Here is a 16989-nt window from a genome sequence, read left to right as displayed (position 1 = left end):
CTTTGTTTTGTATGCTAAGTTCTTGACATTTCCAATCATCTTGTATAGAACCACTGGGGTTCACCACATCATTAAATTATGAGCTTTCAATTATACCTAGTTTTCAGTGAAATCCTGCCTTTTAATTTCTTATGAGGTTATGTGAGTGTGTCATACCTCCTCCTCTGAACTAAGACTATCTCTAAGGCACTTGCCATATTATATGTGACAAGAATTATACGTACATACATGCATACATACCAGACAAAAATGAAAGATTTTATACACATGAAAAATAAGCATTGGCAGTGCATATAAACAATGTTATGGCCAGTGAAGATTATATAACCATTTGTTTACTGCAAAAGAAATAAACAATTTACAATAGCACATGTATATATAGCTATGCAAAACACAAAAGTCTAAGATAAAAAAAATATTGATGAAGTCCATACTCATTATGTTTTGTTTGTGTTGATTTTTTTATAGCTACCACAATTAAATATTTTTTGAACAGTGCAAAAATTCTAATTTTAACAAAATTTTGTACTGTACATGAAAAGTGTAGTAAGTACAGGCTGCACATATATATATAAACATAGGGTGTGCCTTTAATCAAACACCATGTCAAGCACTTATAGAAAGTCAGTGCAATTAGTGGTGTGGGCCCAGCTAAGCAAAAGAGTAAAATAACTTTTTTATAATGCGGACATTATAGCTTGATCATAAGTTGAAAAAAAGAGCTAGGAGATGAGGCCTGAGGTTGTAAGTACATAACTAAACAGTCATTCTGATTGCATAGCTCAGAATTCACCTAGTGTATATGCCTCAGGCTTGTGAATATAATTAATCCCTTGTACATGTGGTCATGGTATAACATTCATTACTTGTTAATGAGTGCATTCCTGTGTACCACTAGCCTATGAGCCTCAGCAAAATATTTAAGCAAAGTATGAAACGGGACAAATACCTAGGACTGAAAAAACCATGATCTGGGTAGATGTACTTGATTCATTGTACGTAACGCTGTCCTAGTATACAATATAATAATAATAATAAACTATTCTAAAGAAACCATTAATGATATTTTTAGTAGTTATGTCAGAAGGAAAGTTAGTTTGTCTTCTTATCATCTTCCAGACTATTTATCCACTCAGTATATTCACAGAGATGTTCCCTAAGTTTCCTTTCGTTCACTCCCAGACTTGTTAGACTTTTGTTGAATTTAGGATTATAGCTGGCTCTGTGCTTGGTGTAATCATGTTTAGTGGTTTGTAGTTCAATAGCATTAGACATCACATCATCTGGTATAGGAATATCACAAAAAGAGTAAACACATTGAAGAGTAGCACTCAAGTTGTTCACATACAAGGTGAACGGAATAACAAGCTTATTATCTGCAGGCTGTTTGTAAAATAACATTTCTTGTTCACAATATGGAATTTGCGTACGTATTACATAATCACGGATAACTCTCCATGTAGTAGGAAACAAGCCATATTTTGTTCTGCCTGGTCCATCCTCAGCACCAGCTCTTAACATGTTAATGCCACTACAGAAACGATCCACTGGATTTCGCACCACAGCAAAAAATTTGCTTTTAGGATATTGTTGCACAAAGTTATTGGCATTTACCAAAAAGTGCCCCTTTAGCAACATTCGCTGTTTAGGCTTTCCACGGTAGTACATCACCTTCTTCATCATGCACTCAGTGAATACTTCAAAAGTCTGGAAAAATTCTTCATGGTTACATTCAGGTTCATTTAATCTAGAAAATGACAATCCCCAACACATAAATGATGAACCTAAGTAAAAGCTACAGCCACCAAAATGCCAAATTCTTAATAGACTATCAAATGTATCAGTGTAAGACATCACAGTATTTTGACGCTTTCTTGATTCTGGACCAAACATACTTACATTACTTAATCGTTCTTTTAATCCAAATTTCATTATAATTGGCACAAATAACTTCCACATCCAAATGCAAGGGAACATTACTTCAGCTACAGTAGGAGCAATGAAGTTCTCTGTGTCATCTTGTAAGTATTTAGATAACTGAGTGGACCCAGTACGAAGTGCCGTAATCATAAACACTGGCTTGTCAATGTTTACCTTGTGATACGAAGGATATACCAGCTCATCTATGTACCAACATGTGCCATTGACTGGTACTTTAACTAGGGTATCAAAAAATCGCAAAAGTATCAGCACTCGATTTGTCAAAGGAATGTTCTCTTCTCGTTTCCCCTCCGTGAACACAGCCATGAAACACTTACAAAATGCTGACCAAGCTGGTACTATTGGGGGCATTCCCCATATGAAGAGACCCAACAGGAATAGAGGTAAACAAGGTACAGCTATAATAAGCCACAATGGTGTAGTAAAACACTGAAGTAAAATTGGCTTTAGAGCTGAAATCAACTTGGGGCGCTCATGATCACCTGCAATGTCCACTTGTTCTAATATATCATCCATAACTCTGTATCCTAGAAAAGAAATTCACATAAACTCCTATATGCAGCTACTACATACATATCTATAACCCAAAATAACTTAGCTGTAAAGACTATGGCCTAAAAATATCACTATTGTGAAAAACGGTGACCAAGAAATGGTGTTCATTTTTTACCCAAATGTTTTTATGAATATGGTGGAATTTTTACTCAGTTGGTCACATTTAACATTGGTGCAGTCATTTCTTGATCAACTCCCTTTATGTAGCTATTTGCCCGCCCTGTCCTGTTCTTTTACTCCATGCATCCCTGTTCCGATTTTACCGCACTTCAGAAAGATTAACTGAAGAGTACAGTACAACCAGTTAAAAGCAGCTACAACATTATTAAGATTATAAATCCATACCTATAACCCTAGCTAGTGTGTATCTTGAGCTCTCAATATTATCTTCTTTTATGCAATGGATGATGTTAATTGAATAATCATTGTTAAAGAATTGTCAGTTAAGTGTCTATCTACAGACCACAAGTTACTTGACAGGATTAAAATTTGTCTGAACTATATACGAACTTCTAAAGTGATAACTTTTTAAACAGAATTACACAAAAGGATGCAACCGCAACTTCCAACTGGCAAAAGGTGTGGTAAATTCAATGGTATTCAAGAGTGAGGTGCCAAGTCTCCTACAAGCAGCTATAGGAACTCAACTATCAAGCATACCTAGTTTATATGAAGGTAGTGAGGAAGGCATGCAGCCTGGCCAACCCTATAGCTCTCGCCAAAATTTACCTTCATACAGATAGCTATGTTTAACAGGTAAGGGTTAGGATCAGGTTCACCTTTGGTTTCTTCTTCACATAAGTGTATGGTCGTCCATACTGTCGTTGCATGTGCCTATTTAGTTACACCATTTGATTGTTTTCTCTGTCTTCTTGGTTCACATTTATAAGGTAGAAACTACTATGGGAGATGGGTAGGTGGCAGTAGTGTAAAGGAATTGGAGTATGACATTTAGGGATCCTGGGTTCAATTCTCCCAAGTGACTATTGTAGTTTTTATTTTTTCAGAGCGTCTTTTTATTTTGTTATCACATAACCGCCATAATCATTAATTGCTCATTACCTACTACATCAGGGATTTTTGTGCTTAACACAACCATTTAGCACCTTGTATAGTTAGTATTTAGCTAGATCAGTTACATTCTGAGTCAAATGAACTATCTATTTCAACTAAAACCGCCATCTCGAGTATTGGAGGATAAGAAAGCAATAGCGCAAGTCGCCAATTATCAGCACCATTTCATCGCACAAATGTAATTCCTTAATTCAATGGTGTATGAATTTCTGGTTTGAACCATTTAACAGAGCAGTCCTTCTTCTCTTAGTGCATCAAATTTTAATTATATCACGTGAGTGAACATCTTGTTATGAGGAAAATTGTGATGCCTATCATGTGCCAATTATCAGCATGGGGTACCTATTATCGGCAACTGTACTTTTGTGATTGACCAATTATTGGCACGATGTGCAATTTTGTGTCGTGTAACTACATGATGCCTCGTTGGTTCTTTGTGAATTTTTTATGGGAGGTGCAGTCCTGGGATAACTCCATTTCACAGAAGTTTTATGAAGATGAGGCCAGCCATTCAAGAGATTTTCAGGTTAGACGTAAAAGCATACTGGTTTCCAATATAAAATTATTTTTACGAAATTCCATGCTAACCAGCATAGTTTCTTTAGCGCTTTAACAACAATAATCATCGATGAAAACAATTCTAAGAAATGTTTTAGAGGATATAAGAGCCCAATGTGGAACTTAGTAGCCTCCATATACCCTGAAGCCTCTATAGTTTACAAGTGCCGATAATTGGTACCTGCCAATAATTGGCGACTTACGTTACTTTATAAGTTTCAGGAATTTTTCATTAGTTGTTCCTGTCCCACTCCTGTTTCCCTAGAGTTCTACTTATCCCATTTGAGTATGGGTTACTATACAGTCACAATAGCAAGCTGGCTCAGAAATCCGTGCCTACTGTTGATTTCAGTTAAGTTGAGCACTTTTCTCCATGCCGCAAATTATTCCATGACCCACAAGAAGTCACTGTCACAATATAACACAAGATAAGCTGAAGAAAGGTTTATGCTTCATCTCACTATTAATGCAGAAATATAGAGGCCCACGATACACAGGCATGAATCTCTCTTGACATGGACAGGAGCAGACGGAAGCCCCCCCTTTGGAAGAGCCCTTTATAAGCTACTGCCAAGTTTTTCTCAAATTCAGTATACCATAATGAGTTGATTAGTCAAAGAAATACTTATTGCAAACACTTATAGTGACTAAACACTCATTTTACCTCTTTACTGCGAAGCGCCTCTAAAATAATTATTGTTGTATATGTTACTTCTAAAAGCTTCTAAAGGCCTGAATGGTAAGATTTAACAGTGCACTTGATTACTGGGTGGCTTTAAACTGAAGCTGCAATTACGTGCCAGTGAGTTCCAAGAGTGGACCAAAACTCTGGATCCGACCATGAAAAACACTCAAGAATTTCACGTGCTGTGCATTCCACCCGCTCAATTCCACCATTTTTAAAGACTACTCATGGTTATTGTGCTATAAGCTATAGCAACTAGCTATTAAAGCCTTACATTATTTCAACACACATGCTTTTTAGGGGTTGGGCACCACGAGTCGAGATTAACACACATGCTACCTTGTCCACATAATTATACATTAAATATGACTTAGCAGCTTATGATACAGCCAGACATACTCACTTTTATTTGTGTTGTAGTTCACAGCACCACAGCATTGTCATGACACTGGGCTCTTATTGGAAAATATTTAACAAATTACAATCAGATTTAATGCTGCAAATAAATCTCGAGATAAATACTCAGGATAATGGTTGGAACAGGCGCTTATTATTTCCAATAATAAAAAAATCCAATTGATAAGCGCCATACAGAGAAAAAGCAGTCTGGCCACGCAAGGACACGGGAAAGATGCTTCGATGTGTAGTGACTGTTGAGTAGAATGAGACAAGGGATGACGAGACATCTATGGGGATGAAGTACATTTGATCTATTTGTGGTTCAAGCTAATAAAACAATCGCATCCAAGGAAGAAACTATTGCCACGAAAAACAAAACTATATAAGAAACAATTTTGATGCAGGTGAGCACCATCGAGAGGTTGCAGGTTAGTATACTAGTAAATAATGTGTATGTACTGTTTTGTTGTAAAATCAGACTGAATTAGATACCCATAAGGAATTATTGAACTGCAGAGTTTTTTTTTGAAAAGCCTCATGTGTGAAGTACAAAATGAGCAAAGTTTCAGCACTAAACCGAAGCAGTTCACAATGTCTTTCATGTGTCTAAACATTGGTAAAGCCAACAGGCATCCTGGACAAGTGGAGGCTCAAATCGTCAAAAGTGCTGAAGAAACTTATGCAAAGCACCCTAATGGTGAAATCACCAGCAGGTGCAACAATGACCCATCCTTGTTACTGAGAGATGTATACTCTTATCTCAAGTGATAAAGTTCATGAGGCACCTAGTGAGGGTGATACAATCTGTATTGCAAAGAACTCGCCAAGTGACATACAAACACTGTTCTACAGTTTAGCATATTATAGTAAGCGCAAAACATCCCAAGGCCGTACAATGGATATAAATTCCGAAGATAAGCAATCAGCAACATGAAGACAGACCAAGATGGACAGGATATCGCTTATTGTCAAGATGGACTGGATATGATAGCGTGTTAATATATAAAGTTTTTATTAAATGAGTCTTTATCAACTAGTATTTGGATACAAAGTGTACAAATTAGTCACATTCCAGCCATCCATAATTTAAATTTACTCCACATAGGTATTTAATTTTGAGGGTTCAAATTTTGTGGTTTTCATGTTTACATGCTATCCACGAAAATAACAAGGAAGTCGCCCATTTGTAGTGCAATATATCTTGCTTGTCAGGTCAATAACATGTGTTGGATACTGATGATGTTACAAAAGTTTCTGCACCTCGTAGATGACCACTCTGAACTTTCAACACCACGTAACGTAGTCAATGTTGAATATGACAAGCTTGTAGCTAGTGAAGGGTAAAGGAAAGAAAATAGGAACGTACAAGTAGCTTTCTGATGAAGAAAGAGTGACAATTGGGAAGTTTGCCAGTAAACATGGCATGGCTAGTACTGTAAGGAAATATAAAAACTATAAACTTGCAGAAAGTAGTGGCGGAATTTGTACTGAGATGAATTAGCAATAAAATATGGAAGAAGTAAAGGTCGGGGAGGTTTGTATTAATGCGCTACCATCTAAGTAGCGGGGAAAGCCTCTGTTGCTGGGCAAGAAGCTTGACTGTCACCTACAAGAAAAGATTCTTGAAATAAGGTCTAGAGGCACACCAATTGGAACAAGTGTAGTCATTGGCATCGGAACTGAAATATTGATGAAGCACAAGAAAACAACAGCCAGCTCTTTTAAGCTTACCAAGGAGTGGGCTAAAAGTGTTCTACGTCAGATGGGGTATACTAAGAGAAGGGCTAATAGCCAATCCTATCAACTTTGATGAGATCAAGCAGCAGTTTTTAATTGACATTTGTGCTGTTGTTGAAATGGAGGATATACCACCAAGCTTAGTTATAAATTGGAACCATACTGCCGCTAAGATCGTCCTTTCAAGTCAGTGGACCATGGAAAGAAAGGGCATGAAGAGAATGGAGATAGCAGCTGTAGATGACAAAAGGCAGATAACAGCTATCTTTGCTTGCATGTTGTCTGGAAAGTTGCTGCCCATACAATTAATCTACCAAGGTACCACCCCTAAATATTTGTCAACTTTCCATCTGAATGGTGTCTTACCCACACAGCCAACCACTGGGAGAATGAGGATACATCTATTGCCTACATAGAAAATATCATCATTCCGTATGTTCAAAAAAAGAGAGCTATTGCTTGGCCTTACCAATGACCAACGTGCACTGGTTTTTTAAATACATATTTAAGGGACAGTGTATTAAAGAAGCTGGTGGATAACAATATCATTTATGTAACTGTGCCAAACAATTGCATTGACAGACTGCAGCCACTTGACCTGTCAGTTAACAAGCCTGCTAAAGATTTTTGCAGAGCAAATTTCAATAGTGGTATGGAACTGAGATCTGCCAGCAATTAGACAAAGGCATGACAGAGCAAGTGGACATGAGGATAAGTATGATGAAACCATTGGTTGCACAGAAATGCATTCACATTTGGCAGCTCATCCAGCTATCACTATAAACAGCTTCCATTCGGCTGGTATAGATGTATCGTGGACAGTGACAACTATTACATAAGAACATTATTAAATAATTGATTTACATTATCATTGTTTTTACATATATACAGAAATGATTTTATTAAACATGTTTTCAGGTGCAGTCTGATCATGATTATGGAAACACACAAATGTGCTGCTTTTCTTGAAACTTGAAATCAGTTTTTCCAAAAGCTAAATGTGTGGAAAAGCTATAGAATAAAGGCCACCGTCTTTTTATCCTTGTTGCTTCTGCACAATGGACACTAAAAACTTGACCTTAGAAGCCAATGTCTTCTCGATCTTTCACTTAGTGGCATCATCAACTCTGTTATATAGTGAATCATATGCTGCTTACAGTGATCAATGAAAAGAGCGGCAGTGAACTATTTGCGAATATTTATCTGTCCAACATCCTATGTAGAATTGGACCGTAACCTTGTAACAATGGAAATTGGGCAATTAACATCTTCTGTGTAGTATTAATGACTCTGTCATTAAGCTCACGGCCCATTAAAAGCATCAACTTTCAGAATTCTTCAATAACATACCATGAACTCGTATGCAAATTCCATCATTCAGCTCACCCCCTCATTTACATTATCTTCATCAACTACCTTTCTCTTCTTATTGTCTGATACTACCAAACTGTCACCATTTATAGATATGATATCCTGGCTACTCCCTGCATTGTTGGTGATAGGGGCTGTAACTGCCGCTGAGGTACTGGAAATGGTAGTCGTGACATCCTGGCTACTTCCACTGCTAGTGCTAGTGACTGTCAGATACTGGACATGGTGGCAGTAGTATCTGTTGAAGGCTTGATCAATTTCTCATGGATTTTATCCACATACATTTTCTCTCTGGTAAAGGTCAGCTTGCATGGCACTTCTAGTCCTCCTTGAGGAAGATCTCTACAATATTGTTGACTGCCTGTAATGGTACACTGAATAGAGCCATACAGCAAGAACCACAAGCAGCAGAGATTTTCCTTGGCACATGGCCTATGATATTACCAGCTCTCACATCTGCCATGGCAAAAAGATCAAATTAAAATATCCTACATGGAAACGTCTGTCCACAACTAGCTTCCCAGATTTCTTTATAAATATGATAGCCTTGAACAGCTGACTCGCAACTGAAAAAACATGGTCTCAGTCATTTTGCAATGAAAACGGATAAAAACTGTATGGGCCCACAAAAATTTAAACCCACAAAAACAATTAACAGATACCTTAGGCGGGGAAAGTTACGCGTGGGAAAAGTTTCGTGAATGTCAATCTACTCTGTATACCGGCAAAAAAGTTTCGTGATGCTGATTGTGCTTACTAATAATACAAGCATGCAGACAGTGTAGCAAGGTAACCGGCATAAAGTTTTGCGATGGTTATTACAATCGCGAAATTCGTGAAACTTTTCCCACGCGTAACTTTCCCCGCCTACGGTAGCCATCCACAAAAATTTAAACCCTTGAAATTAAACATCCCTACAGTATATGGTAAGCTTCCAGTATTCACCATTAACATATCACATACTGTAGGTAATAAGATGACTTTTATACATAACTGAACCATAGCTGAAACTCACATTGTTTGTAGCTGAACTCTTTTCAGGGTAACTTGTATCTAGCTGAAATCTCTGCTGAAATCTCTACAGGGTGACTTGTTTCTAGCTGAACTCTCTACTGGATAACTTTTTCCTAACTGATCTCTCTACACGGTGATTTGTTTGTAGCTGATCTTTATACGGGTTACTTGTTTCTAGCTGATCTCTCTTCAGGGTGACTGCTCTATTAGGATGACTGCTCTATTAGAGTATCTTAATCTCACACTTGCTATACCAAGTTGGATTTCGTGTTGTAACTTTGTGGCTTTAAGTCTGATTCTTCTACACCATTGAAGAGCCTTTCTAAGATGATTACTCTATCTGTACAGCGAATCTTAAAGCATATTACTCCAAGCGGTTTTTCTGGTAGGCCTGGAAAGTAGTTTTTTTTAAATTTAATCTCGATTGCATAATTGTTACACACTGTTGGCTTTTTGTTGTTGTATCTTCCTGGTTTTTAGCTCGATTTCTTTCAAACCACAAAAGGTTTGAGGTTCAATAGTTAACCTATTCACCCACCAATTTTCAGCTTCTTTCCATAAGTGGTTTACCCTGTAGGCGTGACAACATATTGGTGCTATTTTTCGCGAATAATTGCTGATAACTCCTTCACTGTTTATCGTATTCCAGCCAAACTTGGTACCAAGATGAGCCTTTATACCTCCTTCTGTGTGCCAAATTTCAAGGCAATCGGATAAGGCGTTTGCATTGCATGGTAGTTTTTGTAAGTGTGCAAAAAGAGGAAGAAAAAAAACGAAGAAACTATTAAAGCCAAATTTGAAGTCGCATATCTCAGGAACGCTTGAAGTGATTTCGCTAAAATTTGATATGTGGAGTACTGAAGTTGGTGCACGTGTCCACAGCAAAAATCGTCTTGTTTCGTAAGGCAGCACAGAGCTACGGAGGTGCGAAAATCGCATTTTCTTTCTTCCTGTCAATATACTCACGGTGTTGCGCGCTGGCTTCTTGGGCCACATGACACACTACCGTGTGTTTTGATGTTGGCATCCGTCATGTTCAGCATGTAGTAGGAACATATAATATATGTATTAAACTAATGCTTGATATTTTTAGCAAGAGGTGAGACAGCATTTTTAGGAGGCAAATTAATTTCAGGAGGAGCAGAATCAACTCCAGGGGGGCTTTTGCCCCTTAAAAACCCCTGATTAATACATTAATTCTGTAATTACATTATATACACACCCAGACCTAATAACAAGAGTTGATAATATTATAGGGGGGAAGCCTATACAAACACAAATCAAAGTTATGATGTAATCCCTATATATAGTCACCTTTTGATGTGTTAGTTGGTCCAGCTTCTACAAAGAGTGCTGCAGGGTGGCTTCAATAAGAAGGTATCATCAACACTTAGTGTTGAAGTGATATCCTGGAGAAAGCAGTGTTTTACTGAAACACTTCACAGTCAACATGTCACACTTCTAATACGAATGTCTTAGGGTACAAGTCAACAATACACAATAGAATTACTAAAATTGATGTTTTGGTGAACCCATACTAAGATACCAGACCCTTGCTTAATCTCTGCATTACTTTTACCTTCTTCATTACTATAAGATACACTACCAGTTCACACATTAGAATGCAGTAGACCCTCAGTTATCCGACCCTCGCGTATCTGTACCATCTGGAAATGACTGCTTTATTAGAGTATTTTGAGTACAAATGTATGTTCTATTAGAGTATTTAAACAGAGCTCTAATGTATGGGCTTCATTATCCGAACAATTCACTTATCCGAACGCTTTTAACATTGCCTGAGACACATTGGGGTTCGAATAACATAGGGTCCACTGTACTTGGTATTGATACTGAGGTGTTGAATTATGAGATCTTGTGATGATTGGTGATCAACCCCTGACACCCAACAAGTCTACCTGTCATCCAGTGACTCAGTTGTCTTCTCTGCTTCACTGATGCCTTCTCAACTCCTGCATGGAGGAAATAAATGCAAGTGTTAACAACAAGGTACTTAGAAGTGTAACGTCATTTATATGCTACATATAGTAGCTCATTAAAAAGATTATAGTGACCATGTCAAGTAGATCTCAAACATAATTAAGGCATACTTCATGACCTCATTAATAAGACCACCTCATTAAAGCGACCATGTCAAGTAGATCCCAAACATAGCTAAGGTGTATTTTATGACCTCATTAATAAGACCACCTCACTATAATGAACATGTCAAGTAGGTGCCAAACATAGCTAAGGTGTACTTCATGACCTAAGTAATAAGACTACCTTATTGGGATGAGGCTCCCAGCCCAACTCATCACTATATTGGTGGAAGATGTTCTTAGCAAACTTGTCATGATAGACAGTAGCCGGTTGAGGGTTGCTAGGCTAACAACCAGTGTCTTCGGCATGCACACTGTAAACTCCCTCTCGTTAGTATAAGCTAGGCATATATCTCAGTGATGACTAGACGGATTCAACTCAAATTTGGAATAGGAGGTGCCCTACCCCAAGGGAGTTTCCACAATAAAACTGGTTAATTTCCATTCAGGAATTATTGAGCTATGAATGCATGAAAACAGCATTTTCTTGGTTCCTGTAAATACACACTTGTCTGTCGTGTGTCCGTACTGCTGTACTTGGCTGCATGATACACGTGTGTCCTGACGGTCTACATTCTGAGCTACTACCTACTTAATAAATAACATACTGGAGAAATCAGTGCTCCAAAGAGCATGTGCTTCAATTCTGGTGGGTTCTATGTTGTGCTTAGCAGTAGCGACTAGTTTCATTAATTTGTGAGTTGCATATTGTGTGTGTGTGTTTGTGTGTTGGTAGATGGTTGTGATTAATTTTTTTAGCCAGCCTACCAACATTTCCACTATTCTGCCATTTCCGCTAAATGTACCATCCCTTGTATGTTTAACATGCTAGCTTGTTTGACTCTTGTTTCTTTACTTTTTTCAGTGATCTCTATTACCATGTTTTAATTTTTAAAATTATTTTTACACTAGTTTGTTTAGTTTTTATAAATCCATTTATGTATAGCTAACATGATAATAAGAGTTCCTAAACATGTATATCAAGTTAGTCATCATGTATAGTAGCTGTTAAGTAGTCATCAGAGTTAGCAACAACCAGTGCAATGTTAATTACTATTTGACATATCCAACTATAGGCAGTGTATAGCATGCTGTGGTCAGCAATAGTATGGTTTCTGATTTGTGTATGTGATTACAATAAGTCAAGTACTCAGTGGTACACAACAACATTGTTGCTCTGGTATGAACTTTAATATACTGTGGTTAAATATAGGTAATGATATAAGGTTTCTGTTAACATAAATAGATTGGATATTTTAACACAATTAGCAAGTTGGTCACCCTTGCAGAAACTAAGTCAAAAGATCAATGGCAAAGTGAACCTACAAGAAGCAAATTTGCTTGAGAATGGGTGTTATCATTGTAATATGCATTTAAAAATAGATCATGGACATGAAGAAAGACATAGGAAGGAAAGTTATGTAGTTTTTATTCCCAAAAAGTACTCACATTTTGCTCTAGCCCTGTGGAAAAAAAATATGAACAAAATGGCATATTTCAGAAAGTTAAAAAAAGTACTTTTATTCATTCCTTTTGACTTCATATTTCCAGTGGACCTAAACTTCTTCCAAATTAACTTCTAATGCTTCTTTTGTGGTTGGGGAGCTTCCTAAAGTGGTGTTTAGGTGTGTGTTCTATTAGGATTTTGGCAAATGTTTCATGATAAGAAGATGAACAAATGGCACATTTCAGAAAGTTAAAAAGTACTTTTATTCATTCCTTTTGACTTCATACTTTCCAGTGGACCTAAACTTCTTCCAAATTAACTTCTAATTAGAGGTGTACTGACATACCAATACATATCATATCGGTGGCCGATATAGAAATTTCTACTATATCGGTGGGAGCCGATATTGCTGCTAAAAACCGATACGATAAACCGATACACGGATATACAACTGAACTATCTTGAGGACACTGTCCAATGATCAAGCCACATTATAAACCCTAATATTTAGCTAACAAGAGTGGGGGGAAACAGTAGTTATCTCCCTTGTCTAAAAGCAGTATGCTACACAAAGCCATATAAGTACATGCACAATCACTGTTTTATTGTCACAAAGCTTACCAATCATACTACAAACACTCATAGTGGTGAGCCTCAGGAAACAGCAATAAGATGAACCAAGAGCACAGCATAAAACAACCAGCCATTTCTGCAAGCCATAGTAATCCAGGCAGGGATATGTATTAAAATATTTGTGGGTGCCTTATAGTCCGGCCTATCAATAGAGGCCACACCACCATGGGTAACCAAGCATAGCCAATAATCTTAAGACTGTCTTCAGTGGCTAAAATAAGGCCAGGCAAACTTGACTACTTGTCTCTCATCCCTACCGCCTCTAATGTCATTATTGCTGCTATCAATCACGTGCACACATATTTTGATGCTAAGAAGGTTGGCTATCAATTTAACAGCACAGCAAATGTCACTTGCATCTCAGAAACGGTGGTAAAACGTAAGTACTAGCTAGTTCTTAAAAGGCCATAGCTAACCTTTATAGTATCAGACAGCTTGATTTGGAGTATTTTCTTTAACAATGAATAATGAAAAATCACGGACCACACGTCCGCATGGAAATCCGAATTTTTGTGGATGAGAAACAAGTAATCAACTACTAGACACGTACTACTAGACGCGTGCCCTAAAGTTGAATACTCGGGGCATAGCATACAACTAGTGTGCTTGATATCTAGTGAACTGCCCGAGGGGTCCGTCACTGGCAGGAATATCGTCGAACATCAGAACTGAAATATGGAATATGGAATATATTCAAATCATATTTCCGTATATGTACGTGTATTTTCGTATATTGTTCTTATCACGTGATATAAAATTACATCATTTAATTATCTGCGGCGGGCGTCAATTATATCAAACTTCTTGTTCTCCTCAAGGTTATTCCACTGCTTGATGGTTCGCGGAAAGTAGCTGTAGCTCTGTTGGTAAGCAGTTGTTTTGGCTGGTGGGGTTATACTTACATTCGTCTTGGCCAGCTCAGTTACTGATTGAGTCTATATAAAATGGCCCGCTCCTCGCTGCATGGCTCCATTGCAACATGCCGGCTAACCATCATTGCTCGTACTGCGTAATCCTCGGCGTAATCGTCCCAACTGTGTGAAAAGCACTTCATTTGATATGAACCAGTAGCCTAAATAAATAATACATGGATGGAATGTAGAGGAATATTCAGGAATATTGAGGAATCCAATTGAATTATGGAATATGCAAGAATATCGCGAATATTTGAAATATAAGCTGAAATATGCAGGAATATGGAATATCATGGAATACAATGCCCATATTCCGAATATCGTCGATGATTTCGCTAGTGACGGACCCCTCGGAACTGCCCGAGTTGGGACTGCCGCCGGGCTGCCTGAACAATAGCAACTACATCTTAACGCACATGCCATCTTGTCCACATACATTAAATATGAACTTAGCAGCTTAGAATCGCTGCTATACAGCCAGACATATATACTCACTTTCTGTGTTGTACCCGGTGTTGTAGTCCACGCACCACCAACCGCCTAGCTCGTCCCTGGCGCGGCCGCCCCTTCGCAAACAGTTTGCGAAGGGGCGGCCGCGCCAGACTACCGTGCACCTGCCATCACCGTGGGCTCTTATTAGAAAATACGGAGCCGGGAACCGTTTACCGGCTGAAGTGGTTTCAGCACCCACCATATCTATAAATGATTCATGCTCGGATTTATGTAATTTTAATGAAAACTATGATGATCATAACACACGTACATACTGAAAACTACGCCATACTACTACTTATTACCTAACTATATACTTATTACTACCTGTACATACTTAACTTAACCAATGTCAAAGTCAGGAAATTCGTCCTCAGCAGTAAGCGAATACTGGCGGAGTATCATTTTTGCATTGTACCTCCACAAAGTCACAGACAGTTGCTGGAGAAGTTGGCGCCTAGCAAACTTTCGAGGTAAACCGTTTCTAACAGTTGTTCTGTCAGCTATGGATCCTAAAATTGATAGGGCATATGGTGACCAAACACCAAAGGTTTCACATACAAGAGGGATAAAATCTCCTCTATTATCATTCACAATGTCCTGGTATTGAGTGTCCTTAGCTATCTCACCAACAGCAGCGGCCACCTCGGCGGCCACCCCAGCCTGAGAAGAAGCAGAAGATATGACAGCAGACTGAGTGGTACTACTGACGGAGAGATCAAAATAGGCAGGATGACCAAGATGAAAGTCAGGGTGGTATATGTCGCCAGGACGAGATCGGTCAGATGGAATGCCTTGCTCCCTAAGAACACCAGGGTGATCTCTTGGAGCAAGGCATGGTGTACAACAGACACTAAAGCATTATGACGCTGGATCCTCAAGGGACCATGAGAGCACCCCAGCAGATGATCACCAAACTGAAACCCATACATTGAACACTGTTTTCAGTTATCTACATTGCACAGTTATCTACAGTTATGTATCTACAGTTATCTACAGTTTTCAGTTTTCTACTGTAACAGTTATCTACATTGAACTGTTTTCATACATTGAACACTGGTTTCAGTTATCTACATTTATGTAATTTTCGTGGATAGGATAAGACAAGATGCCCACGAAAATTTCAACAGAATGGCATTCTTACTATTCAACACTTGTACACATCAAAACTAAGTTGGTCACTTCTAAAGCACTAGTGTACAACACTCCATAGCTTACTTTATCCACACAACGAAATCACATGATTCCATGAGTGTTCACATGATTCCATGCATGAGCTTGAGAAACAACACACACAATGCTATTAATTAATTATTTTGTACATGCAAATTAATTTTACTTGAACATACTTCAGTTTGTAATTCACTGCTAATTAATTACATTATTATTTCCTAGGAAGCATAACTCAAACCAGATGGTTTGTTACAAATAATTCATGGCAAAGAGACTATCATGATAGTACAAAGTTATCCAACCCTCCTTTATCTGAAATTGGAGATAACTGTTCTATTAGAGTGTTAAGTATAATTGTAGAGTATTTAAACAGTGTTCAATGTATGGGTTTCAGTTATCTGAACAATTTTACCATTGCTTGGGAACATTGGGGTTTGGATAACCAAGGGTCAACTGTATCACCACCTTTTCAATACTAGAGCTATACTATAGCTAATCATTGATTAAAATTCTCTTGCTGTCAAGCCATATATAGCTATCAACTCCTTTTCCCCTAGAGGATCCCCAAATGGAATTCTCTACTGTATGGGGTCATGCCCCCTTTCAACCTGAAAGGATACACTATTCCTGACAACTTTCAAGGCCTAATACATATGTGACCCAGTCTGACAAAACCGGGCTTATCGCCTATTTAAAAGTATGGAGAAATGCCGGTTTTAAGTATTTAGTGTGTTGTAGCTCACCAATGGTTGAAGGTATGTGTACCATATTTTCACACGTTTTACATCAATTCCTTACCTTCCAGAGCATCCATTGTGCAAGTAGCCGACAACTAAGTTTCCCGCCATTTTAGATAGTTTTTAAACCGAGGTTGACTGTATCAGGCAAGCTGCAAAT

The 16989-nt window shown here is 38.1% G+C and overlaps 1 protein-coding gene across 1 annotated transcript; it reads right to left on the bottom strand.

Moving 5' to 3' along the window:
- Positions 1 to 1016: 1016 nt before the first annotated feature.
- On the bottom strand, positions 1017 to 14990 carry LOC136261029 (uncharacterized). The gene is made up of 3 exons (XM_066054994.1): positions 14923 to 14990; positions 11251 to 11304; positions 1017 to 2468 (listed from the first exon to the last, which is right to left on the bottom strand). The coding sequence occupies exons 2-3, from the start codon at positions 11255 to 11257 to the stop codon at positions 1093 to 1095; spliced, it is 1383 nt and encodes a 460-aa protein (XP_065911066.1). The 5' UTR covers positions 11258 to 11304; positions 14923 to 14990; the 3' UTR covers positions 1017 to 1092.
- Positions 14991 to 16989: the final 1999 nt, after the last annotated feature.

This window comes from Dysidea avara, chromosome 7 (genome assembly GCF_963678975.1).
Source record: "Dysidea avara chromosome 7, odDysAvar1.4, whole genome shotgun sequence".
NCBI lineage: Eukaryota > Metazoa > Porifera > Demospongiae > Dictyoceratida > Dysideidae > Dysidea > Dysidea avara.
The sequence above is the reverse complement of the archived record's forward strand: the minus strand, read 5'-3'. Positions and strand labels throughout refer to the sequence as shown.